The following is a 24,937-nucleotide window of genomic DNA, read 5'->3' as shown; positions in this document are numbered from 1 at the left end:
TTAGGACACAAAACAGTACATTCAGCGATATGCCGGGCGTAAACTTTAACTCTACGATTTTGAAATTGATAACAATAACGTATTGGTCTTCACAGCGCCACGAAGTGGTGCTGGAACCTGGTGGTGGGACTGGAAGAGTAAAGATAAAATCTTTATTTTTCATGTTACTGTGACTGCTTATCTGTCGAGAGCGCAACCTCAAAGTTATGGAAAAGATTTGCCCAGTGTAATATTTTAACTGTACGAATTACTTTCGAAAGACACTCAGATACATCATTTTACGATGGTCGCATTGCGCGCACGACGCCTGCCGCCTGAAATTATTTGCAGCGGTCCATATTGTTCGGTTTTACGAAAACTACAACCCAGGCCATCGCCAGTCTTGCTCCCCGAGATTGGGCGCACCACTGCGGCTTTACGACAAACTCAGTTGCTAAAGGTATGTGGCGTCGCCCGCCTCTCACCCTGGCGAGAAGGGCGGGCACCGCGGGCAATCGAACCCCGCACCTTTGGTTCCCCACACGCGCAGTGATTAACGCGGGTGCGTTAACCACTACACTTTCGGCATTCGGAGCGCAGGCTCAAGGCTTCTGACGTTGCTTGGTTCACTAGTCGATTCTGCAAAAGAATGCTGTTGGCAAATGCAGAATGGCCTTGTGCGTTTTTCAACTCATTTCGACCCACTCCATTCAGCACTAATGAGCCCGCTTATGTAAACAATAAATTGCGGGCCCTTGCCTAATGTTAGGGTCCTAACCTCACCTATTGAATCCCTAGGGTGAATTACGAGCCCGACCTTGTCACTGCTATAAAAATGAGCCTCAGAGCTCAGACCAACGCGGAGCCGATTGTTCGTTGTTCGTAATCTCTGGTCGGAGTAGGGGAACGCTTTATCTCAGGGGTCCATATCGGTGCAAGAGATCGTCTTACTGACATCTGAGTCGCGGCCCTACAGGATGGGTCTCTCAACGTGACCTACAGTCAGCCGTTTGGATCCTACAGCAATCCCATCGGGCCATTGACCTTTGGTCTTGATAGACCCGCCGGTTCTCTTCGGGCCCCCTCAAACACTGCTCCAACTCGGGGCCACTTGCCAACATCTGTTGGGCACTGAGGCCCCTTACCGACAAAGAAGCCCCTCATTGTGTCAAGGACCCCAAACATTGCAAATCACGCACCCCGGCCTCGTTTCTGCTTAGAAAATAGGCATCAGGAACTCAGACGGACATAGAGCCGGCTGTCCGGTGTTCGTGGTCTCTGGCCGACTTAGACACCCGCATTGTCCCAGGGGCTCCTCAAACGGTGCGATAGGACCTCTGACTGATATTTCGGGCCACGACCCGACGAGCCGCAGTTCTTGACGTGACCTACAGCCAGTCCTTTTGGCCCTTATGCCCTCCAACCGGCCCTTTGATCGTCGGTTCCGCAGGACCGCCCGGCCCCTCTTCGGGCCTCATAGGACGCTTGCCTTGGTCGGTTCGGGGCTCTTATGAGCACAGTACCCTCTGTTAGGGACTGTTGGCCCCTAACAGGTACAAGATCAGGACCAGACCAGTATAAATCCCCGGCTTTATAGCTGATTGGGAAGTGGGGCCTCGGACCCATACCGACACGGAGCTGACTATGTGGTACTGATGGTGGCTGATCGTCTTATAGATCTGTATCGAATCAGGGGGTCCCGATCGGCGAAAAGGGTCCCCTGACCGCCATTTAAGGGCCCGCCCGTCTTCGCAGACCGGGGCCCCTGAATCCCGGGGGCCGCAGAGCTCCGCCTACATCTTTATGCCCTTAGAGCCCCAAATCGGCTCTTGATCGCCGTGCCCGGTGGGCCCGCTAGGCTCTTCGGGCCTCCTCGAATACTGCCTCTGGCCGGCTCGGGGTCCCTTGACGGCGCAGGATCCCTGTTGGGGATTGTGGATCTCAAGCGATGTAATTCGTTGACTCCGGCTTTGTCTGTGTTTGGTAAATGTGCCCTCAAGCCCATGCCGCCATGGAGCCGACTGTGCGTTAATGGTGGTGTCTGACCGAAATAAGACCCTTGTCGACTCAGTGGACCCTTAGCCCGCGCACAGGGCCCACTGGCTGCAGGCTGGCATTGGAGTGTCCGACCCTGAGGACCCTGCGGGTCGGAGGCCCCGTTCAAGGCCGGGACCCCTGAATGGGACCTCCGTTCGGCCTTCTGGGTCCTTCGGAACCTCACATCGGGCCCTTCATCAACCTAAAGGAGGCAGGTGCACCTTGTGCCCCCCTCGCCTGCTTGCGCTACTGAAAAAGACCCGGTGGCGGTGGCTATCGCGCCACCATCCCCACGCGCAGTCATGTACCTGTTACTCCCTTGCGCTTATCTCCACGGGAATTCCCCGAAGCCCTGTGATGTTTACCGCCTTTTCTCCCCTTTCTTTACCGATTCCCCACTTGTTTACGAGGATCTCAGTCAGCCTCCCCAGGCATTGGCGAAGAGCGGTGAGGGCAGCTGCGAATGTGCTGCCACCAAGCGTAATGAGAAAGAAATATTACTGCCGGGAGCCAAGTGATAAGTAGCTGAAGATTGTACAAAGCCTACCGTGATGAACCAATCACTCCATATGCGGCATGGAGTTTCTGTAACGATATTTTCCATGTGGAGAGCATACTTTTTATCTAGATGCCTTATTGTATGGCGCAAATTCAACCATCTTCCTTCTTTCATGATACATGCCGGGCTTTATTCGGCTTATTGCGTGTAAATCCCACGCCTCTAACTCTGTGGGTGGGAGACGGCCTGTCCCGTCGCTTGCGAACCTGGCCTGTCCCCGCCGCTCGCAGTCGGCGAAGAAGGCTTGGCGCGGGAGAGCTGGACTCGGGCACGTCTGCAAGCAGCCTGACCTCCGGCAGCACCAACCGACACACACCTATCACCATGCCAGCCACGTCCATGCTGTGGGTAAGTGCAGCAGCGCAGCTGCGAGACCAGGACAGCGTTAGGACGGGACTCGGGCACACGTGGTGGCGGCAGTGACATCCGGTTTAGCACAAACGTGCTTCGCTTTGAGTGAGGTCTTGCTGTGTGTGAAATATGGATGGCGGGTATAAACGAATCAGCTGAGTTTCTCCCGTCGTTCCTATCGCATTTGCTACATTTCCCCACATTTTCTTCCCGTGTTGCCTGTGCGCGTCTCCGTCCGTCCCGTGCCGAGGCGGGCGCGCCGGCCCAAAATGTCGGCGACTGCGCGTGTGGCGGGCGCTGAGCAGCGCCTGGTCGCTGCACGTGGCGCGGCGACGGACACGTGGCGCGCCGTGCTGCTGCAGCGCCGGGGCGCCATGTGTCCGTCTGCGCCGTCAGCTGGGGGCGGGACGGCGCAGGATCGCGCGAGGCGCCACCGAGCCTCGCCCAGAGCGCCCCCGCCGGGTCTGCGGTCGGACGCCCCCACCCGCGCTTTCCGGCCCGATATCTGGACATTGTCTCTCGTGGTCGTGGTCGGGTCGATATCTGGGTATTGTCCCGTATTTGGGTGAAGGGATGTGGACGGGATTTTATCTTGCGCCAAGCTGGCGTTTCAATGAATTACGATAGTCGCGCGCGGATAATATTTTTTGGCGTCTCCGTTCGTGCTGGTGTATCGCCTTTGTGTGCTATGGAGGATCATCTTGGGCGTGAAAAAACGCCGTCGGGCACTCTGACAAAACACCATGGCAAATGTGCAGGAATATTCACCACTTCATTCATATCATTCTGCAGAACCCACAAAGGTCATTCCGTGTTTGATGTTAATATACAAGCCCTTCTTACGTTAGAAAATGACGCACAATGACACCAAATGCGGTGTGACTTTCGGTGGGCACGGAGACGCAGTACGTCTCCGTACCCACCGCGCTGACGCGTCAACCAAGCGGGACCGGCCGCCTCTCGCGCGTCTGTGACGGAGGAAGAGGGAGCGGAGGGGGGGGGGGGGGGTCTGCGCGGGCAGCGTTTTCGTTGCAGTTTGTGGGTCTGGCGACGTTGTGGCTCCAGTCGGGCTGGATGCCTCGGAGTTCGAGAAGCGCCTGTGCGCATGTATCGGCTGGTCGGATACCAACCGCACGTTGCCCAGTCGAGCTACCGGGGCGAGACACCTCAACTAATTGACTCATGTTTTTAGGCTCTGTTTTGGTGGGTGACAATATTGCTGCAGACGTTTTCATTCACATTTAGGCTATGTGAACATGACGCGTGGCGGTCACCACGACCCATGGACACGGTATTCTAACTGGCTGACCTCCGCAGAGCACGTGGAAAGTCCGTGGCCATCGCTATCCAGTTGAAAACTTTGACCCGTAGCTTGAAATCCTCTCGCTAACCTACACGTATTGGCCCCGAGCAGCGGAAATAAAGGAGAAGAAATTATTATGATGGTGGGTAGTGTCAAATGAATGGCGTCAGGCTGTGTAGTTGGTCGCGTTGCTCCAGTGCCCCCTTTGCTTTTCGCTGGAGGAGAGTCCTTCGTACCAATCGATCGACCAATGCGGTTTGGCAAATAGATATTCTGGAGCTCAGCACATCGTGCAATTTTTGGTTCTGGAAACACTGAAGCTGTTTGAAAGCACATGTGAGGCATAATGTTTGGATGCTGGGTGTTTAGAATCGAAGCAGAAGTGGCAGCTGCCTCAACTACTGCTATTGATATCAACCTGCTTCCAGCATTTTACTTTTAAGATCTGCTCGTTGCGGCCCTTTTCCACCCCCGAGTTTTCCCTGCTCTCTCCGCCCGTGCCACTGCAGGCCGACTACGCCACGTGCCGCGAAATGGAATCGTGACTCACAAAGCTGATACACGCAGCCGCCATTCTTCCGCCTCTCACAACCCGAATTTGTTTACAAGTCAATGTCAGAATCGCGGCAGCCTGCGCTTATAACATTGAAAATAGATAGCGTTGTTGCATAAGCAAACAAGGCGCTGGGGGACACGGACGTGTCGCCCCCTCCCCTCGGCGCTGACGTCCCCCTGGTGACGCCGGCGCCGGGACCCCCGTCACGGCCGGGCCTGGGTACGTGCCGCGGCGTCGGGCCGTCGGCAGCGGGTTGAGCCCCGGCGCCGCTGGGCCGCCGTGGGACCAGGCGGCTCAGCGGCGCGCTGACCGGCCCGGACAGCTCCAGGAACGGCCGCGCTTCTTGGAACGGCCCCTGTGTGACCCCACGTGACCGGTGCCAGCCGGCGGCAGCCGCGTGCAGCGCACACGGTTGCAGGCGGCGGCACGGGGCATGGTCGGTGCGGGGATACGGAGGACGGCTGCGGGGGGCGGCACGAGGCATGGTCGGTGCGGGGATATGGAGAACGGCTGCGGGGGGGGGGCGGCACGGGGCATGGTCGGTGCGGGGATACGGAGGACGGCTGCAGGGGGCGGCACGGGGCATGGTCGGTGCGGGGATATGGAGAACGGCTGCAGGCGGCGGCGCGGAGCAGGATCGGTGTAGCGATATGGAGAACTGGTGGGTGGTCGCGTTGGCCGTGTCTGGATAAGCGGTGCTGTCGGTTTGCAGCCGAAGCCTTGCACAGGACATCGGCCGCCCAGGATCCTCGTGGACGATGGTGGTCTGTTGAACGCTCAATGTTGCAATGCCTACTCTGTGATGTTAGGTTGGGGGAATTGGGACTGCTTATAGGTTCCCAAATGTCTTTTTCCTGGAGTTAGCAGATGAGCTTCGATCAAGAAGGTAGCCATCGACGGAAAACTGTGAACACCACTTTTGTTTATTTTGTGTGTATTGCCACTTTTGCACTTTATCGTGACGAAAACGACGACGACGTTCACGATGGGCGGGCCAGGGGGGGGGGGGGGGGGCGGGCCGGGGGGGGGGGGGGGGGCGGGCGCCCAGCCCGGACTCTTGTTTAGGCCCGGATTTTTACACCGCAGATGCCTTCGGACAGAAATTTCAAAATCGGCAGGTGTACTAAGCGAGCCCCGGAAGAAAGCGTAGGAAACAGACATCACTCTCAAAAAAAGCCTGTTGGACGGGTTCAATAGACTGGTTCAATGGACTGGTTCAATGGACTGGTTCAATTTTTCAACGAACAAGTCTGTTATTGTCTTTTGTGCGCCTCCCTGTGGCGTGTTCTCCTCTCTGGAAGGCTAAAATCCGGCAGGAACCGGTTTCGTTCGATCATTTGTATCTTCAAACATCATCAGCAGCCTGCGTGACCTCTTTCTGTCAGATCCTCGCACATGGACACCTGCCAGACTTGTCCTCGGTGGCCCTTACGCCGCTCAGCAACAGGCACCCGTCGAGACCCCTCCCCCTCGTGCGTCTCTGCTGTGACCTGGTCGAACCGGTCCCGTCGATGCGTCGCAACGCTTGTGGGACGGGGGGGGGGGGGGGCGAGAAGTGAAATCACTCCGACGGGTCGCCAGATATTGCTACCGTTTTTTCTCTGGTCTGGGTGGTAAACCTGCTGAAGTTTTCAAACGCAACTAACCATGTGTATCACAAAAGAGATTAAGAGATAACACAGTAAGAATTAATAACACAAGCGCAAGGTATGTGCATGCCTACCTCGGAGAACCACGGAGTTGTACCACAATGCCTCGCTTTCTACGCTATCTCCCATAGAAAGCGAGACAAAACACGGATTAGTCGGTTTTGTGGGATCAAGCCTCCGTCTTCCCGTTTTTTCCTTCGCGTGGAGCATGATGGATGTTAAAATGCGATGTTATTTGAAGGCCTGCCGTCTGTCGGCGGATGAGCTATGCTGCGTCCTTATTGCTGTGTGCGGGAGCAGCCGGATCCGCAAGCTACGTTGCTGGACAGGAGATCATGACGGCCGTGGTGCCACTCGTGGACTATTTGGGTCCATCCGGCTGGCTTTGCACCGTCATTCTCTCTTCGCCGAATGCCTTGTTTCTAGTAGATTATTTCTGATATCAGAAAGGGGTGTATGATTTGATGTGCTAGGCCTGGTCACATACCACCGATCGTGCGGCTCTGAAACAACGCCGAAAGACCAGGCTCCCACTGTCCGGACCTGACGCGCCTGCCCCGTCTGTGGTGCGGGTGCTTGCCTCTCACTGTCCGGACCTGACGCGCCTGCCCCGTTTGTGGTGAGGGTGCCTGTCTCCCACTGTCCGGACCTAACGCGCATGCCCCGTCTGTGGTGCGGGTGCTTGCTTCTAAATGTCCGGACCTGACGCGCCTGCCCCGTCCGTGGTGCGGGTGCCTGCTAGCCGCTGACCCGTCTGGTCCGATTGCAGCAAGCACAGGCCTCAGCCTGCAGTGCAGACCTCGCCACCATTTACCTAGATTTGCCTCGTCGCCATCTGTAGGGTTGCCGACCCGGAACGAGGTCACGGAGCGCCGCAGACTCCGTTACAGAGCGCCGGCGGCGGCCCGCGCGGCCTTGGGCTCGCTCGCGCAGTGGGGAGGGCGACAGCCCTGTTGCCGGGCGCGCGCGGCCGCGGCGCAGGCGCTGCCGCACGGCCGTTGCGCCGCCGTCTCTGACGTCACGGCACATTCTCGACCGAGCTGCGACGCCGGCGCATTTGCGCTGTTGCGACTGGAGTGCGGGCCGATACGTCGCCGGGCGCGTGTTTATTCAGGAACATCGGGCTGCGGCAGGCGCTGCTGTCGAAGGGAGGCCGTTGTCGAAGGGAAGCAGTTGTCGTTGGTCGAAGCGGCGCGCACGGGGTTGGTGTGGGTGGTGTTCTTATCACTGGAGTTCTTTAGCACCAAATATAAACACTGCAGAGCCGTCGCGTGCCGTACCCGGCTGGACCCAGGCCGCGTTGGCTGCAGTCCCAATGTGTCCTGTTGGTTACGCTCGGTCTAGTCGAATAAGAGAGACGAGGGAGGTGGCGGCGGACACGCAGGCCTCCGTTGAGCCTTAACTCTTGGTCGGAGGGATCCAGACGCGTGGAAGTCTGGTAGATCGGAACTTACCGCGCCAGTTGTGTGCGGTTCTCAAATCGAGAGATGGGTGCCCGTCATGCTGCATGCCGTGCCGCATGTCCGATGTTCACAAATTACACACCCAACGCCTACTGAGCGCTATATGGCGTGCGTATGCTTAGATCTCTCCAGATTTAACCTCATGACACGGATATGTCATCTCGAGATGTGCCAATGACGTTTGCATTACGTAAGCCACAGGCCACACGGCTATAAGTTTACATTCGCCGATCATTGCGTGGCGACTGTGACCTTGTTGATCAGGGCCGCTTCACAGCACATTGCTCCTGGTCTCAATATCCGAACTGTTGGGTCGCTTTGATGACTCCAGGTGCGCGAAATGGTGAACCCAGAAATAGGACTGGGAATTCACGGCTACAGCCCGGCTGTCGGGTCAGCCCGCACGCGATGGGCGCCAAGGCTGATGTTCAGCGGCTTCGCTGAAGGATCAGGCGACGTCCGTCGCCGCACCGCCCGACACTGGCTGGACGCGGCAGCGCCGGCGGATTGAGAGCATGAAATCAGCGATGGCAACACACAGCTGCGTATGTTACTTTAACGTGCGCCCGGGTGGCCGGCTGGATACCCTTCGCTCAGGTGGGGTGGGTCAATTTGATCTCCGCCCCCCCCCCCCCAAGAGATCTCGAGAACTACGAGAGCTACAGACACCAAATTCACAGGGTATGTTGACCTGTACATGGACTCACTTAGGTCAAAGTTTGAGGTTCCTAGATCATGACCTTCAAGTCAAATAAGGTCAGACAAGGTCAAATTCCAGGTTGGTCTCCAAGGTGCCTCCGAAACCTAGATAATTGTTTCTAAGTAAAATGTCACATGCTCATCTTAGATCAGTGACATTGTTTGACCTTTGAAGGTCATGGTGACCAAAATACTACAAGACTGCTCTGAGTTTTGCATTTGGATAAGCGACGAAGATTACGCTTGGCAGTATGCTCCCAAAAACCAAATGCTGACCTGGGTCATTTTAGGTCAATGACCTATTCTGACCTCTAAGAAGTCCATGGAAGATGTAGAAAGCGGTACCTGCCATCAATAAATTCGAAATAAGCTCCAGAAACTATCCCATACAGCAAGCCCTAGAGTAATAAAACAGGTCGGTTTTGACCTTGGTCTGACCTTCATACCTGAACTCAGGTCAATGCAGCTTGCTCATCAATTGTTGTGTTGTCTAAGAAAGCATTTCAGAGATGTATGGCTTCGTCTAACACTCTGTTGTTGCATCAAATTTAACGATTTCTTTGAAATTGGCTCCGCTGAAACCATGGCCTGACTGACCTGCCGTAGGTCAACGACCTTACGAGGTACGTCTAAATTTTTGATGTCAAACGATATGCTATTCAATTGTCTACAACCATGCAAAAGTTGGCGTGGCTACCCCACACCTTTCGGAAATGATTCTGGAAAAACCTTCGCGGAGGTCAATTTGACCTCCGCCACCCGAGCGTGTGTTAGTGTTCTGCCGTGAAAACGATGGATGGCAAATTGCCGGTGGGATAGGTATGGGATATATGATATTGGGGATAGGGTATACTTTTAGGCGCATATTCATTGCTGGAGGTACTAATAATGCACAGGCACGCCAGATATCGTTGGTGAGCTGGTTCTGTTTCTCCCATGAGATTATTGGTGGGTTCCACAACACTGGTGCTACAACCAAACCTCCTACCAACAGGAGTGCTACGACATGAATTCTTCTGCTTTGATTTATAATCTAATGAGAAGATAACTTAAAATCTTCTGCTTAGATAATCACTTTGAAACGACACTATTCTTACACGACAAAACTTTGCTGCAAAAACATATGCTCTTCATTACTTGCACTGCAAACAAGTACGCAGTGATTACTTAGATGCGGTCTTACTTTTGCTGCAAAAAGACTTATGCGTGCCAGTGCAATGCGACAAAACTTGCGCTTCGAAAACTTATACGCGTCATTATCTTTGCTGCAAAAACTTAAACAGCTACTGCTGATACACGGTAATGCTTTGGGGTGCCGGTAGTGTAGTCGTTAGTGCATCTGGGTTAACCACGCGTCTGGGAAACCAGAGGTACGGGGTTCGATTCCCCACGGTGCCCGCCCTTCCTGCCAGGGTGAGAGGCAGGCGACGCCACATAGCCTCAGCAGCTGGGTGCGTCGTAAAGCCCCAATGACATGACACACGGCAATGCTTCTGCTGTAAAGGCCTATGCGCAACATGGGTGCTACAGCAAAGAATTGTGGTCAGATCTGCTGTAGCACTAATAGCACTTATGTAGTCTGCAAGTGTTTGCAGTAACCGTTATGCCGCGTGTAATTAGAGCTTGCAGAAGTTTTTGCATCAGTAGTAATGTCGCTTATAACTTAGCACTTATGTCATGACACCAATTTGGTGAATGTCGCTAGTAAGACTTGCTCCCGTCGCCATGAGCAAAATTGAGGCGTGACATCTGAGAGTGTAGATGGTTGCGCAACATCTCGAGCGGTGTTGGCGGTGGTGGGTACATACCGGCGCCGTTGATTTGCAGTGTGCCACTGAAGCGAGAGCCCTCCCTTCCGCCTCGGTTTTCGTAACCCGGGTCCAGCCAGCTCTGCTTCCTGCCTCTCCGCAGTTACCAGTGCTCTGCGTTCGTTCGCGGCCGACCGAAACTGGTTTGAACCGGTCTGTCTGCCCGCGCGGCTGTCGGGCCCGAAATGAATGGCTGGTCTGTGTACTGCGCGTGGAAGTAGTTGCTTTGCTGTGCAATGCTGGCAGCTGTTCGCGCCCCTAAGCATCCCGGTCAGCCACGGTGAGCCCCGATGGTTGTCTCTGCCCCTGTCTGGATGACTCCAGAGCGTGTCTGCCGCCGGGTCGGCGGGTACAGGCCCACGTGAGCGGGGCGGCGCCGTCCGACCGGCGCGGCGCGGTATTGATTGGGTGCGCGGCGCCCGCGCGGCGTCCGGGAACTCGACAGTCCCGTTCCGCGACAGCACGTGGTGCGGTCGCTCCGTCCGGCCCCGCCCGGCCGGCCTGGCTCGTCCCGGCTCTCACTGGCTGGCCCTGAGTGACCTCGGGTCGACCTGGGCTGACCTCCCCGGGACGCTCGCCAGCCTGAGATGGCCCTGTTCTGCGCGACTGTCCTCGCTCGACGGCAGTTGACCTCACCTGGCCTCTACTGACCCCGGCTGACCCATCGCCATGGAGCAAAGGGGTCTGGCGCCGCCGCCGCCGCCCAGGGACCGACCAATCGTGAGCTCCTCAACGCCGGCACCGGCTCTGTGTGCTAGTCTCAAAACCTTATCGCCACTGTCATATTTGCGTGCGATGACGGTTATGGTGTTTTTGAGTTATTCTGTATTGGCACTGGCGCCCGTGATGATCCGCCCCGTCTTGGCTGCCGGTGTGACTCACTGGTCATCGCAAGGAGTCAAAATACGTGGTCCCTGCACCAATACTGGGCACAGATTGGCACGATGATTCTAGTGTCGCCTAGCTACACTGCTCAGAAATACCCTTAGCCTGTGGATATGTGTCGCTTCTAATGAAACGGCTCCAGTTCCTCTTGCATCCAAATCCACTCCATGATTTCAAGATGGGTCATTTATTCTACGAGCTGTTAAATGATTTCGCATGAACCGGTGCCGCCCGTGCCTTTCGACTGGCGGGCGCCGCCGCTGCCAGCCGAGCGTCACCCCCGGCGGGCGAACCGTTGGCCCGCCGTGGCCCGGCTGCCCTCGCACTCTCCGGATCTCTCTCGGGCCGCCGGGCCGGGCTTGGAACGCCTTTCTCCTCGGTCCGGTCTGATCATGTCGGCACCAGGAGCCGTTGTGAGTCGCACGCCTTGTGCCAACGGTCGCTTTGTAGCGATTACCATTTTGATGTGCTTTTCTTAATACGTGCTTAAAATCCAGCTGGTACCCAAAGAATAGCATAACAAACGTGTTACTGAAACGTCCATCCGGTCCTCCAGTCACGTTTTATCAAGTCCCGATCATGTCCCCTGCGACGTTTATCCTTATCGTAAGCACCTCGTTTCATCGGTTTGTTTCTTTCAGACACTGACCGGCTGCATGCCTAAGGGACTGAAAGCAATGCGCTTTAAAAAGTAGTTTGGAGTTAAGTGTGCAGAAAGTTTGAACATAGTCCCCTTTTACAACCGGACCTTCGTTTATGCCAATCATTTTGTGTCTATGGTGTAATAATTCTTCAAAGCTTTGACTGAAGCATACGCGCTAGTAATTGACAGAGGAGAGTATCATGGGGGGCTGCTTTCAGTCCATTCTATCCATTTTTCAGTTATGGCGTGGTTTTGTTCTACAACAGTCGTGACCTTAACTCGTCTGTTTCTGGGAATGAACTTGCAGTTTTTTCAAGGAGGCAACGTTTTCCTCGATGGGCTCATTCGTGCGGTGGATTAAGACCGGCCTGTACCCAGATGGGGCCCGGTTTTTAACGGCGCTTGACAATGTAATAATACCAGGCACAAATGCCCGTATGCAATAGCCTGTTTTCCATTGCGCCACGTGACCGCTACGTCATAGCTCCAAGTTACGAAATTGTGAGCATTGCGAATACACATCTGTAGACAGAATGTGAACACAGAATGATCTCCGCAGTGGACCCTGAAAAAATATATTCAGTATAACCACGAGTTAAACCAGCGAGACATACGACTTGCCCGGTGTGTGTATCAGCTCACCCACGCGAGAGTACCGTGATCGCAAATAGCGAAGCACGTTGGGTAGCAGTGATTCCATTCTGGTCGCATTGGCATGTGAAGGTCTGCGTATACCCCTTTCATTAGCGCGTGCGTTGGCGTCGATAATATTGCTCCGTCCACAGCGCTGGTTCGTCTGCATCCATTTACGCCTTCAGGTGGGACGGCAAACGCGGCCGAAACGATCCCGCGTCCGCCTCAGCGTCGATGGGCGCTCTGTTGCATTACTACAGCATCTGAAGCACTGTGATCGTCGTCCTCGTGGTTGCACTCGCGATGCGTGGGGAGCGAAGCGTCCTTTCCGAACGGTTGGCACATGCACATGATAGTCGCTGTCATTGGCCGCTGTGGCTGGAATAGGGCAGTTAGCCGGGTTAACAGTGTCTCAGCTGCCGGTTCATTGTGCTGCCCGAGGCGCCAGCACGGTCGTGTCACGCAGGTCAACGGCACCAGATGTCGGAAATGACCTCGGCGGCTCCAGGGTCCCCGCGCCCGAGGTCTCAACACGAGCTCGTGTGGGGCTGTGAACGGCCTGGGAATTCTACCGGTTTCAGATTGTGCTGAAGTGCAGGTCGTACCCAAGCGCGGGTCGCGGACGCCCGAAGGTCAGGTGTGACGTCACATAGTCCGGAGTCCGGGCGTGACAGCGAGGCGCGGCGGATCGCCGGGACGATACGGACGGCACACTGCTTGCCGGCGGTTTGACGATGTGTTTATCTGCCGGAGCGGCGTGGGCGGCGCTGGCGTTGTTCCCGATTTAGGCCGGGTTCGCGCCCTGGCTTGCCGCCGCGGGGCTGGCCCGCCTGCCGGCGTCCGGGTCAGCTCACCGGCACGCTCGGCACCGGCTTCAGGGCGGCGCGGCGGGCAGCGCCGCTGGGGGCCGTCGCCGGCAGACAGTCATAGGAATCTGGGCATGACCATGTCGGCAGGATCATGACTGTTGTGGGAGATATGGCGGGCCTGTGACAGCCACCAAAAGGAGGGTGAAGAAGGGGACACATGAAGGATGTGCCACGCTCCGTATTGCCCTGCGCAAACTTTGTTTTTCTCAAACGGCGACTGGTTTCTTACACGTATTCTGTGGGTCTTAGAGGAATGTCATGGTTTATCGTGCACTGAGTCCACCGCCTGTGATAATCACGACCTTTGCTGCGTGATTGTACGAAAATCAGCGGAGAGTCCCATATGTCGCCCGTGACCCTGGTAACATACCAAAGTAGTGAAAAAGCGTGCCGGGACCCACAACACTTAATCAAGCACGCTCCGCCTCCTGAGGGCGTTGCTTTTCGGCGTGGCCGCCTACCAGTGATAGTCAACAAGTTGTCCAGCGCACTCATCCCTTACGGAATGAGGCCACCAAAAAACCAACTTCATAATTTCTAGAACGAGAGGAGAGCAGTTTTACCATGGAGCACGTTGTTAACCCCCGCATGGGTCAGATGGCGGACATATGGGCATTTAAAGCAAGCGTGACTTTGGTCCAATGCGCCGTAAGGCATGGGGCGTCTGAATTCTGCGTCCTAGTGCTAGTGCCACTACATGGCGTACCGGCCTGTCGCAAGTGCCGGGAATATCACAGCTTTGCAAAAAATATTACAGCATGAAAGCAAACGGCTGGTAGCGGGAAAGATGAGAACCTGGAGATACCCTGGCTTTCTACGCTTGTAATTAACAAATGTGATATAAATGAACTGGTATCTCCATTTTTGCTGACAAATAACCGGAATATTTTTGCATTTACCCCACGCACGGAAGCAGCAGGCTGGGCCGTGATCTTGAGGTGTTGAGACGCAGTCATGATGTGCTCTGAGCCCTCGGAGCCTGATGGGGACGAGCCCTTATCCCGTCACCGTATCTGGGACCGGGCTGCCGGAATCGGGTCAGCCGGTTGCCACATGCACCCGGGGCGGACTCGGTGCTGTCTCCGAGCCGTGTCAGCCGGCTGCCACATGCACCCGGGGCGGACTCGGTGCTGTCTCCGAGCCGGGTCAGCCGGCTGCCACCTGCACCCGGGGCGGACTCAGTACTGCCTCCGAGCCGGGTGGGCGGGTGCCATCTGCATCCGGGGCGGACTCAGTGCTGTCTCCGAGCCGGGTGGGCGGGTGCCATCTGCACCCGGGGCAGACGCGGTGCTGTCTCCGAGCCGGGTGGGCGGGTGCCATCTGCACCCGGGGCGGGCTCAGTGCTGTCTCCGAGCCGGGTGGGCGGGTGTCGCCTGTGCCCGGGGCGGACGCGGTGCTCTCTCCGAGCCGGGTGGGCGGGTGCCATGTAGAGGCGGGGTGCGGCGGTTCCGGTTTTAACTGGACATATCGATAACGCTCAGCGGCCCGATGAATCCGTTGCCGCTGCTGTGTGCCGGCCTGTGGCCGCCAGCGCCGCGGCGCCGGCGGCCAGCGAGTCAGTTCGCCCAGATTCCGCTGCCGTTCCGGCGAGCCCAGCTGTGCTCGGGCCGACCTTTCGCGCTGGGGGCATTGGCGCGGTCATCTGTGGCTGCGTGGGCTGGGGTGAACACGGCTCTCTGGTAGTGGCTACACGCTGTCGTCTCTACGCTGTGACACGGCGGCGACACGGACCGCGGCGCGCGGCGCTTCGGTCCGATTAGACAAATAAACCTGACCAGCATTGCGCTGCGTATAACTAGATGTATGTGCGCATGCTCACGTGGCTGGTTAGTTTTTCGCTTTGGCCGGGATAATTGCGGCCCATTTACTGTGAACGGCCCATGCGCAGGCTGCGCGTCTGATGGTTTCATGTCAGCGGGCCGTCCCCGGCGCCCTCTACACTTATCTGTACTTTACGGGCCTGGTGATCGACAGTCGTGGTTACTAATTTTCGGGCACCAGTCCGATAGCGCTCCGGCAATCGGCACACATATTCACGGAGGGCTCATCCGTAACCAAACAGAACACCCGTCGGAAATCTGCTCCAGCCCCCCCCCCCCCTCTCTCCCTCTCTCGCTTGCTCGCGCTCTCGCTCTCGCTCTCGCTCTCTTTCTCGCTCTCTGGAAGGGTGCGCCACAGGCGGCGGGCAAATGAGCCGATAACTGTGACCTAGACTGTCTGGCCCGTGGCCCGGTGCCTCGGTGGTGCGGCGGGCTACATCTGGGCCACGCCTCCCTCCCCCCGCCGGCGGTGGGAGGGGCGTGTACCCCCTCGGGGCGGGGAGCTGTGCCAGACGCTGATCTCAGCGGGACATTTGCGTGCTGTCACGTCAGCCACGCCCCTCTTTATCCATTTATTTGTCTTGCCACATCGTGAGCTATGAGGGCGAACGGTGGCCTGTGGTGTACACATGGCTGAGTGAGGCAGGCGTACCTCAGGGCATCCAAAGGAGGCAAGGTGGCACCAGATAGAAATGAGTGTAGCTGTGCTGTAGGTACTTGTTTATGTCTGCCGTTGAGTCAAGATGCCAACAAAAGAGTAGCGCTGACCTTCTGGAAAACAACCATTTGCCAACTTCGAAACTCTGTGCTACTACGTACCTACCTCTGGAGCCCATATACATGTCAATGTTGGATTCATAAAAGTGTCCGTCTGCCCAACATATGCCAAGATTGGTCGTTGGCAGCTCGCCTCGGCCGCGCCTCCCTAATCATTCTTCCCGGGGCTCACAAACGCCACCGTGGTTGCTGCGTCGGCATCGCGGTCACCTGGCGTGCGGCCTGGCCAGCTTCGTCAACGCAGCCGGCGGCGTATAAATACCCAGCAGCCACGTGATGGCCCAGCCACTGCCCTCCTCCTCCCCCCTCCCCCTCCCCGTCACTGGGTGTGGGCCGTCGGAGAGCGGCTGACGCAGGACTGGGAAGTGGGAGATCAGTCTGAGCGGCAAAAATTGCTATGTGAAGAGCTAGGAGCTCTCAGGTGGCGTGGTAAGTGAAATGTCGTCCACGGTTTTGTATGCGGATCGAAATTGCGAATTCGTACGTGACGTTATGCGCACACGAATGACGGACGAAAGTCTAGCGCTGAGCGTCGTGCGCGCGTAAGTCCATTGAAGCCAAAGACCATCGAGGCGTTGATAGCCGTGAGAGCGGCCAGAAGACAGCTCGGTATGCCGCTGTCAGTGGGCGGCCGTCCGCGCCGGACCTCGAGCCGTTGGCCGGCCCTGCCGGCGACAGCTCACCGCTGGCGGCGATTGGGTGTCGGCCGTAACGTGTGAGCGACGTTTCTCGGCCATGACGCTTCCTCGGTCGTCGTCCGGCGTGTCAGCCCGGCCGCGAGGCGAGCCGTGTCGGAGGGTGACATGTCGCCAGTCCGCCAGCGAGGCGTCGTCCGGCGTGTCAGCCCGGCCGCGAGGCGAGCCGTGTCGGAGGGTGACATGTCGCCAGTCCGCCAGTGAGGCGTCGTCCGGCGTGTCGGGGCGGTCTTCTGCGTTCGTATACAAATTAGCATTCTGAAATTCGGGTTTCCGTCCAAACATTGGCCGAGAATCGTCCACTTGAAAACAGACCACCTGAAAGTAGCCTCGAACGTAGACCTTCTGATAAGGCCTCAGGAACTTAGACCTGCTGAAAATGACCGTTACGTTACGTAACCGCCTGTTTTGTGCGTTGTCTTTCAGGTCAGGGATGGGATCAAGGTGCGTGGTTTCAAGAGCCCGTTGTTCAGGTGTGGTATCTCTTTGTATGCGGGGGCGCAGATGCGGCAGCCTGTGGTCGGACATGCCTCACCTTTGACGGGGTGGGAAACGTGCGTGCGCGGGCAACTTACTGCGTCACCTGTTCGCTCCCCCCAGTCCCTGGGCGCCGACCATTGCTGAGATGTGAAGCCAGGCTCCGAATTAACCGCCAGGCGCTGGCCGCGATCAGTCTTTCGCGCCGTGAACCTGACTATGCGCGGCGCCGTCGCCTGGCGCGGCCATTCCCTTCTCCGGCCCCGGCCCCGGTCCCGGTCCCGGCCCCGGCCCCGGCCCCGGCCCCGGCCCCGGCCCCAGCTCCGGCTTTGCGTGGCTGCCAGCTATGTGTTGACACGGCCCAGTTTCGCCGCCACCAGCCATCATTGTCGGAGGTGGGGAGTAGGCGTGGAACAGCCTCCGATGTCCGGGATGGAGAGTAGGTGTGGAACAGCTCCTACGCACTAGCTGTGCCCCACTGCTTAACTAATGGGATTTGCATGGCACGGTCTCGCGCCGGCCGAAGAGAGAACCGCAGTAAGTTTCGAATGCTTTCACCAGAAATGTGAAAGGATATTTATGCTGGTATGAGCTGGTCCCCGAGACCGCCTCCTGATTCGGCCCATCGCAAACGCGTTGAATAAATATCATCATTTGCGATACGCATTTCGGTCGTGCTAAACTCAACTCAGCCCAGGGGTCCCATGTTCGTGGCAAGAACCGGCTGTGAGTACCAAGCACCACCAAGCGATTTCGCTAGCTCGTGAGGCAAAAACATGACGCTATCGCGCTGTGGCATGTGATCACCAATCCGCAGTGTGCCTCCAGTAACCTGGTTACACACAGCTAAACGCGCCTGAAATAAGTTGCTCTAAAACCTCCTTCACTGATCTTGATGGAAAGACACTGCCGCGGCTCCTCCCGCCATGTTCAGAGACCGCGTAGAAGCGTCGGGTCACGCCTCGAGCGCGTTCAAAATATCACGCCCGCCCAACGGTGCCGCCGTCGCCCACAAGCCCTGTCGAGCCAGCTGTGTCTCGTGTCCCAGACGCTCGCCACATGACCGAGTTTGGCGGCCCGGCGACTGTTCCTTGATTGCGCCACGTTTACATGCGCCGCGCCTTCCCGGAGACAGGTCATCCACGCGGCCGTATTTCAGTGGCGGGCGTCGGCGCGCGTCACATGACGCGTCGGTTGCCATGGCGATCGCGTTGTGGCCTTGGTGAGATTATGGACGCCGAGATGACGTGGTAAACCGCGTGACCGGTCGGAGAGTGTTCGAGAGCAGGCCGCACGGGGATGTCGCCGGTGGAGGGAGTAGAGGACTGAGGCCCCACGGGCCTCGGGTCGCAGGGTCGGTTCCGTTGCTCCTTTCGTGCACATTCGCCTTCCCCCGCCCCGTACACTGAGAACCAGCCGCCGTCGCAGATTTGGGGTGGTTGTCTCACCTGGCGTCAAATCCTTTTTATTTCCAGATCCATTCGCAAGCAATGTTTTTTTCTGACAGGAATATTTTCCGCAGATTACCCGAAAGTGAGTTGATAATGATGTCATAGTTGGATAACGTTAGGCTGGGTGACGTCATGTTTGGTGACATCACTTGTTACATAATGGCATACTCTTTGGTGACGTCATCGCGGTTTGTGCCTTTGTGCACTCCTGCGGCATCTAAATCCCTCGAGAATGTTCTCGCATAAATGCTGTGGTAGATTACGGTATAAAAGTGTTGCGCTTTGTCAGCCGGTACTTGGTTAGTGTTCGCGGGTAGTGGTACGTAAGCTGCCGCGACGTATCAGAATGTCACCTGCCTCTAAGTCTTCGCCGCTTACCGGTGTACCTTCCTGACCTTCCTGACCCTGACCCGGAGTATCGTGAGTGCCACACCCCCGGCCCTCGCCCAGACCTACCCAAAGCCTCCCCCCCCCCCGCCCTGCCGGTCGCCGTGAGTAAGCCTGCCGTCTCGCTGGGCCTCTCTCGCCGCCAACTCCGAGGGGCCTCGCTCGCCATTGATTCCGAGGGGGTCTCGCTCGCCGCCGACTCCGAGGGACGCCCATCACCACCGACTCCGAGGGGCCTCGCTCGCCATTGATTCCGAGGGGGTCTCGCTCGCCGCCGACTCCGAGGGACGCCCATCACCACCGACTCCGGGGGACCTCGCTCGCCATTGATTCCGAGGGGGTCTCGCTCGCCGCCGACTCCGAGGGACGCCCATCACCACCGACTCCGGGGGACCTCGCTCGCCATTGATTCCGAGGGGGTCTCGCTCGCCGCCGACTCCGAGGGACGCCCATCACCACCGACTCCTAGGGACCTCGCTCGCCACTGACCCCGAGGGGCCCTCGCCGCCAGGTGCCCACGGCCGAGATGCTGGGAGACGACGCCGAGGTGGAGCTGAAGCGCAAGGTGCCGGACGCGCTCGTGTTTGCCGACGACGAGTTTGTCGGCTCGCTCCTGAAAAACCTCAACACGATGCGGAAGAACAAGCAGTTCTGTGACGTCACGCTGCGGGTGAGCCTTGCGGCCGGCCGGAGCGCAGGGCGGCGTCCGCATGCGCTGGGATGCTGGCGGTCTGCTACTCATGACACCACGAAATGTGTTGAAGCACGCTACAATCAGAACATACTCTCGTCGTGTATTTTAACACGTAAGCCATGAAATGTTCTGAGAAAGACACCCACTCGCAGTTTTTAGAACCTTTTTGTGTGTGTACACCCAGTCAGCTTGTCCACCGCGCGTCAGCTTCACGCCATCGGTCGACCGAGGCCCGAGGCTGACCCCTACCCGGCCGCAGGTGGGGAAGCACGAGATCGCCGGCCACCGGTGCGTGCTGGCCGCCAGCTCGCAGTACCTGCTGAAGCTGTTCGGCGACGAGCGCGGCCAGCCGGCGGCGCGCGATGACCCCAGCGTGTATCGTCTGAGCGACAGCCTGGACTGCGAGGCCACAGACGCGCTCGTCCAGTACGCCTACACCGGAAAGTGAGTACACATCACGCTCGTCTGGTGTCCAGGTCAGCTGCCGCCGCGACCAGGGTCTGATCTGCGGCTTCAGGTGTTCAAGGGGTGGAGAAGATTTTGTGGGACTGAAAACAGACGTTACCGAAACAAACGCACGAAAACAAATGTTGACCACTACGCTTTGCTCTTCTTTTTCAACTTCCTCTGTATGGTCTGGAACAAAAGGCGTTGAGAAAAAACGGCGTAATTAGTACTTCTGCAGTGCACTCACCGCCTTGTAAACTGGTGCCTGCATAACACGCGTCCATTTGTATGTGCAGGCACAGAATGTCCACGAGTTGACCGAATTAATAATTGATAAAACTATCATTTCCTTCTGCGAAACAGCAACAAACTTCAGAAGAAAGGTCTTATCGGGTCTGGGAATGATGCGGAGCGTTTTTGGAATAAATTTGTATCATTTTGGCAAGTGTTCAGGTGCTTCTATGACTCAGTACATTATTTGACCGTAGACTGTGATCATTAATAATACTATCAACCGGTTTTCGGCGTCCCAGAATTCGTCAAATTCAAATGTTCAGTTGCCTCTTATAATATTTTTATTTGGGTGGTCATCTCTGAGTTGAGGCTTCTCCAGTCCAGTAAACACATGGAAAGACTGTGTATTTGACACCGGGAGAGATGGGACGAGGCCAAAGGTCGCCAACCTATGGAAATATGGCTGCTTATTCATCATTCAGTGAGCGATATTTTTGTGTCCACTGAAAATCCTTCAGCGGCTGTACGACCAGCCGCCTTGTTCGTGTCCGTTTGCATAGCGCAGGGCAAATACGGACGAATGTTTGACGGGCTAGTTCCGACAAATCTGTTTCGACGGAGTCACTGTCTGTTTCGTAGAGTCGCTGTGAAACTCGTAGACGTTTGACAGGCCACTGATCTGGCTTTTGTTTGATCCCAGGCGTTGTGTCGACCCACCGAGCCTCCTAAAATTTATAGCTTTATCACAAGGCGTCCGGTGCCATCTCGGACTCATACACTTATCTCATTATAAAAACGGTTTTGCTTCAGGCCATTACATGGATATTTTTACGCTCTTGGTCATATCATATCATTATGAAACGTTTGAGGTTGTTTTTTATTGTTCCATCGGCGGTTGTTGCGCTGTGGAAACGAGCGGAAGGATGTTTACACCCGGCTGAGAGGCAGTAAAATTTGTGTTAGGTAGGGCTACACAATTCCAGAGTGATTGACCCAACAGCCAGCGTATTTTGTTTTTTTTATTTTTGTTTTTTGTTTTCCGAATACGTATTCACGTCTAGAGGTACTGTGATCCTCAAAGGCCGTAACTTTTCTTGTCGCGCGCGGGTGTGATGTTTGTTAGTGTATTTTTGTTTTGACATATGCAAGCATTGTGGCGCCATTGTCATTGCATTTGTATTCATTGTTAACCATATTTGTTCATAAGAAGTTTGTCTTCGTTCATAATGCATTATAATTTATTATGCGACGGTTGCTGGTTTTTATGGGAGGTTAAACATGCAGTCGATGCGCCCCAAAGTCCCAAATCATCATCACCGTTTCATTACCGTTATGACAACCCTGCACCGCTTGTGACACCTGTGGAGACGGGTGGACATTGACCACATGCAGTCTCTGTTGCCTGCGGTGCTCACAAGTGCGAATGACATGGACATCATTTGTTCCATCGCCAATAAAAGTCGTAGTTGATATTGCCCGGCTGCTGTCCCCTCAGTCCCTGTCAATAGAAGCTATTGCTGGGTGTCGGGGCAGCCTTTCATCATCGCAGTAGCTTTTTGTAAATGTGCCGAGAGGCGTACTATATTGGGGTTAGGCATCAACGTGGCACCGATATGTGCAACAAGTCACCCATATATCTATGATGTTCATATTGGACGCTTGGGGGACAACGGGCAGGCTTGATGATAGTGACCAATGATGGTATCAGCACGACTGTAATCCGGTGGATCAAAGGCACAAAGGCAGGGGAGGGGACGAGGACCATGGTCTCAGTTTGTGGTGGGCGGGTAACATAAATCCTATAGTAATGCACGGACAGGACGGGGAGACTTAAATGCTTGATAACTTCAAAAGAGTGATCGCTTCCCCCCCCCCGCCCCCCCCCCCCACCCCCCCATCCCCCCAACCCGTCCACCCGACCCCTTACAATGACTTCCTGGTACGCCCACGCATCTCTCGCTTGAATGTCGTGTCAGCAATATCTTGCCAACAATCATATGGAACCTCAGCGAACCGGGGACTCCACGAAGCAGGCGCTTCGGCCCCACCCAGCGGCTGCTCCCCGGCAAGCCGGGCCGGCGCTTTCTTCCAGGTAGAGCCTCACAGAACAAGACGTCACTGATATCTTTTCCTCGAATCTAGCACGCGTGGCGTCGGATTCACCTACGTGATGGACACGGTTGGCACTATCTACGATTGGCCGAGAATCGCCGGCAACGCTGCGTGTCGCAGTTCATCGGTGGAGTGGCCTGCTCGCCTGACCAATAGCATCGTCCGCGACGGTTTTCGACACCGTGCGCCGGGATAGCCTGTTTAAACCTCTTGCCACACCGAGACTAGGCGTATAGTTGAGCACGTGGGGAGGAATGGCGATGAGAAGACGAGGGAGCGCGGAGTGGGATTGATAAGATGTGTGGGTGTAGAAGCAGAGGAGTCTCATCTCGGTTGCTCGAAGAATGGAACGGCTGACGCTTCCAAGACTGGAAAAATGGGCCGAATGCGGCCTCCCCACGTGACCGATACCGTCATTGTCTAACAGCCCCGTCGATGGATTGTCTCGGCGACATCGGCCCTAGTCTCATCTCGGGGAAGCCCCCAAGGGATGCCTCCGATCGTCCTTGATCTCATGTAGCTGTGTGGTCCGAACAATAAGGTACCGAACTAATGGTTCGGTGGCGTTCCGGCAACAAGCTTACAATATTACCCGACCCATCGCAAGTACCGTAACCAATAAGGTGCCGTTTCCACAAAACGTTTTATTTCCCGGCGGCACCGTATCCAATGTCATCCAGCAGCTTCGCACGTCTGGTCAGCTCTCAGTCTCTGTGGAAGCTTCGCACGTCTGGCCAGCTCTCAGTCTCTGCGGAAGCTTCGCACGTCTGGCCAGCTCTCAGTCTCTGCGGAAGCTTCGCACGTCTGGCCAGCTCTCAGTCTCTGTGGAAGCTTCGCACGTCTGGCCAGCTCTCAGTCTCTGTGGAAGCTTCGCGCGTCTGGCCAGCTCTCAGTCTCTGTGGAAGCTTCGCACGTCTGGTCAGCTCTCAGTCTCTGTGGAAGCTTCGCACGTCTGGCCAGCTCTCAGTCTCTGCGGAAGCTTCGCACGTCTGGTCAGCTCTCAGTCTCTGTGGAAGCAGGGGAGGGAGCTGCCTGGCATTGCGCGTGCCGGCGGTGGCCGCCGCCGCGTGGGCTGGGCGGACGGCTGCCTGCAGCGCCATTTCCGACGCCCGTGGCTACACCCCGCCGGCTGGCTGGAAACAGCTGACGTTCTGTGGCCACTCCCTGGCCCATGGCCCGCCGCTGCCATGAGCCCCTCGTCGTCCCCGCCGCCGGCACCCGCACGGAATCATCGGCACTGTCACCGCCGCGCTGTGTCGCGCGATCTCGACCGTCACGGTCGTGTCGTTGTCTGTGACGCGTCGCGGCCGGCTGTGTTTCTGTTCGGGTCGCCTGGGATAGCTCGTCACCGTACCCTGAACGATCGAGCCAGCCCGGCTGGGCCCGTGACAGTCGCCTACGCGCGCTGGATCCCTAAGTGGCCGCGTTGGGGTCGGTTCGCCGGTGCCAGATGTCTCCCACGTTTTACAGTCCGTGCAGTCACGGATGGCGATGAACTCCGACGCCTGCCATGGCGGGCGTCGGAGTTCATGTCCGGTAGCGATCTTCCCAGCTCAGCTGCAGCGGGGGAACAGAAAAACTGTCGGCATTACGCTAAAATCGCGGCGGCCCAGCGCGTGACCGAGGCATCCATTGAAGTAGTGCGTAGCGCCGTTCAGGAATGAGCGCGTAGGGTCGGAGCCACGCTCCACCTCCGTCGTGTTTGGAACGCCACCGGCCGGTCCGGCCGTCCCGGCGGCACATGCGGGCGCGGTGATTTAACCGGGCGTCGCAGAAACATCCCGCCGTGGGCGAGGCGTCTGGTGCGCGTGACCACTGCCTGGTCAGCGGCCTCGGAGGGACCGTCCGTAAACAGCGGGCCCGGCTGGCGGGAGTGAATGACCGCGTTGTGTGATGTGTAGCGCCGGCTGAACCCTGGCCGCTCGGTGTATTGCGCTGTCCGCTTTGAGTTGTGTGCGCCGCCGGCGCGGCTGGCGGACGAACAGCTCCGTCTGCTTTAGCCCGCCCGGGTCGGTCGGGGCGCGCTGCGTTGCCGGGCAGATCACATGACCTTTGACCGACGCTGCTCGGCGGCGTCGCAGCATCTCGGTTGTCATTGTCAGCGGACAACAGAGGCGAGGCGGAATGAGCAGCGGCATCAGACTGGCCGCCGTCTGATCGATGCGTGCGTCATATCTCAATGTAATGCCACCAGGCTCTATGTAATGCCACCAGGCTCTATGTTCGTGCTCGTAATCCATACAAGATCTCTCTGGCGACGCCGGGTGGCCCTTGAAGCTCTTATATAAGGCCCCAGATAGGAATTGCACCGGTAATTCCACTGCACTGGGACCAGACGGGGGGGGGGGGGACGATACGGCGGGGGGGGGAGGGGGGGGGGGGTGCGTCATGCGCGCGACTGATTACAGC

General features: G+C 56.9%; 1 protein-coding gene across 2 annotated transcripts in view; it reads left to right on the top strand.

Moving 5' to 3' along the window:
* Positions 1 to 2,790: 2,790 nt before the first annotated feature.
* The window catches only part of LOC119103998 (influenza virus NS1A-binding protein homolog A), a 36,723-nt gene continuing 14,576 nt past the window's right edge, over positions 2,791 to 24,937 (top strand). The window contains exons 1-3 of one of the 2 annotated variants that reach the window (XM_037227712.1): positions 2,791 to 2,923; positions 19,553 to 19,711; positions 19,995 to 20,179. In XM_037227712.1, coding sequence (XP_037083607.1) covers positions 2,900 to 2,923; positions 19,553 to 19,711; positions 19,995 to 20,179 — 368 coding nt within the window. In that variant the 5' untranslated portion in view covers positions 2,791 to 2,899. Of the gene's footprint in view, positions 2,924 to 10,848; positions 11,125 to 19,552; positions 19,712 to 19,994; positions 20,180 to 24,937 lie in introns of those variants that run through there. The other variant, XM_037227711.1, reaches the window with a different exon arrangement.

This window comes from Pollicipes pollicipes, unplaced genomic scaffold (assembly GCF_011947565.3).
Source record: "Pollicipes pollicipes isolate AB1234 unplaced genomic scaffold, Ppol_2.1 Scaffold_5724;HRSCAF=6776_pilon_pilon_pilon, whole genome shotgun sequence".
In the NCBI taxonomy this organism is placed as follows: Eukaryota; Metazoa; Arthropoda; class Thecostraca; order Pollicipedomorpha; family Pollicipedidae; genus Pollicipes; species Pollicipes pollicipes.
The sequence above is the reverse complement of the archived record's forward strand: the minus strand, read 5'-3'. Positions and strand labels throughout refer to the sequence as shown.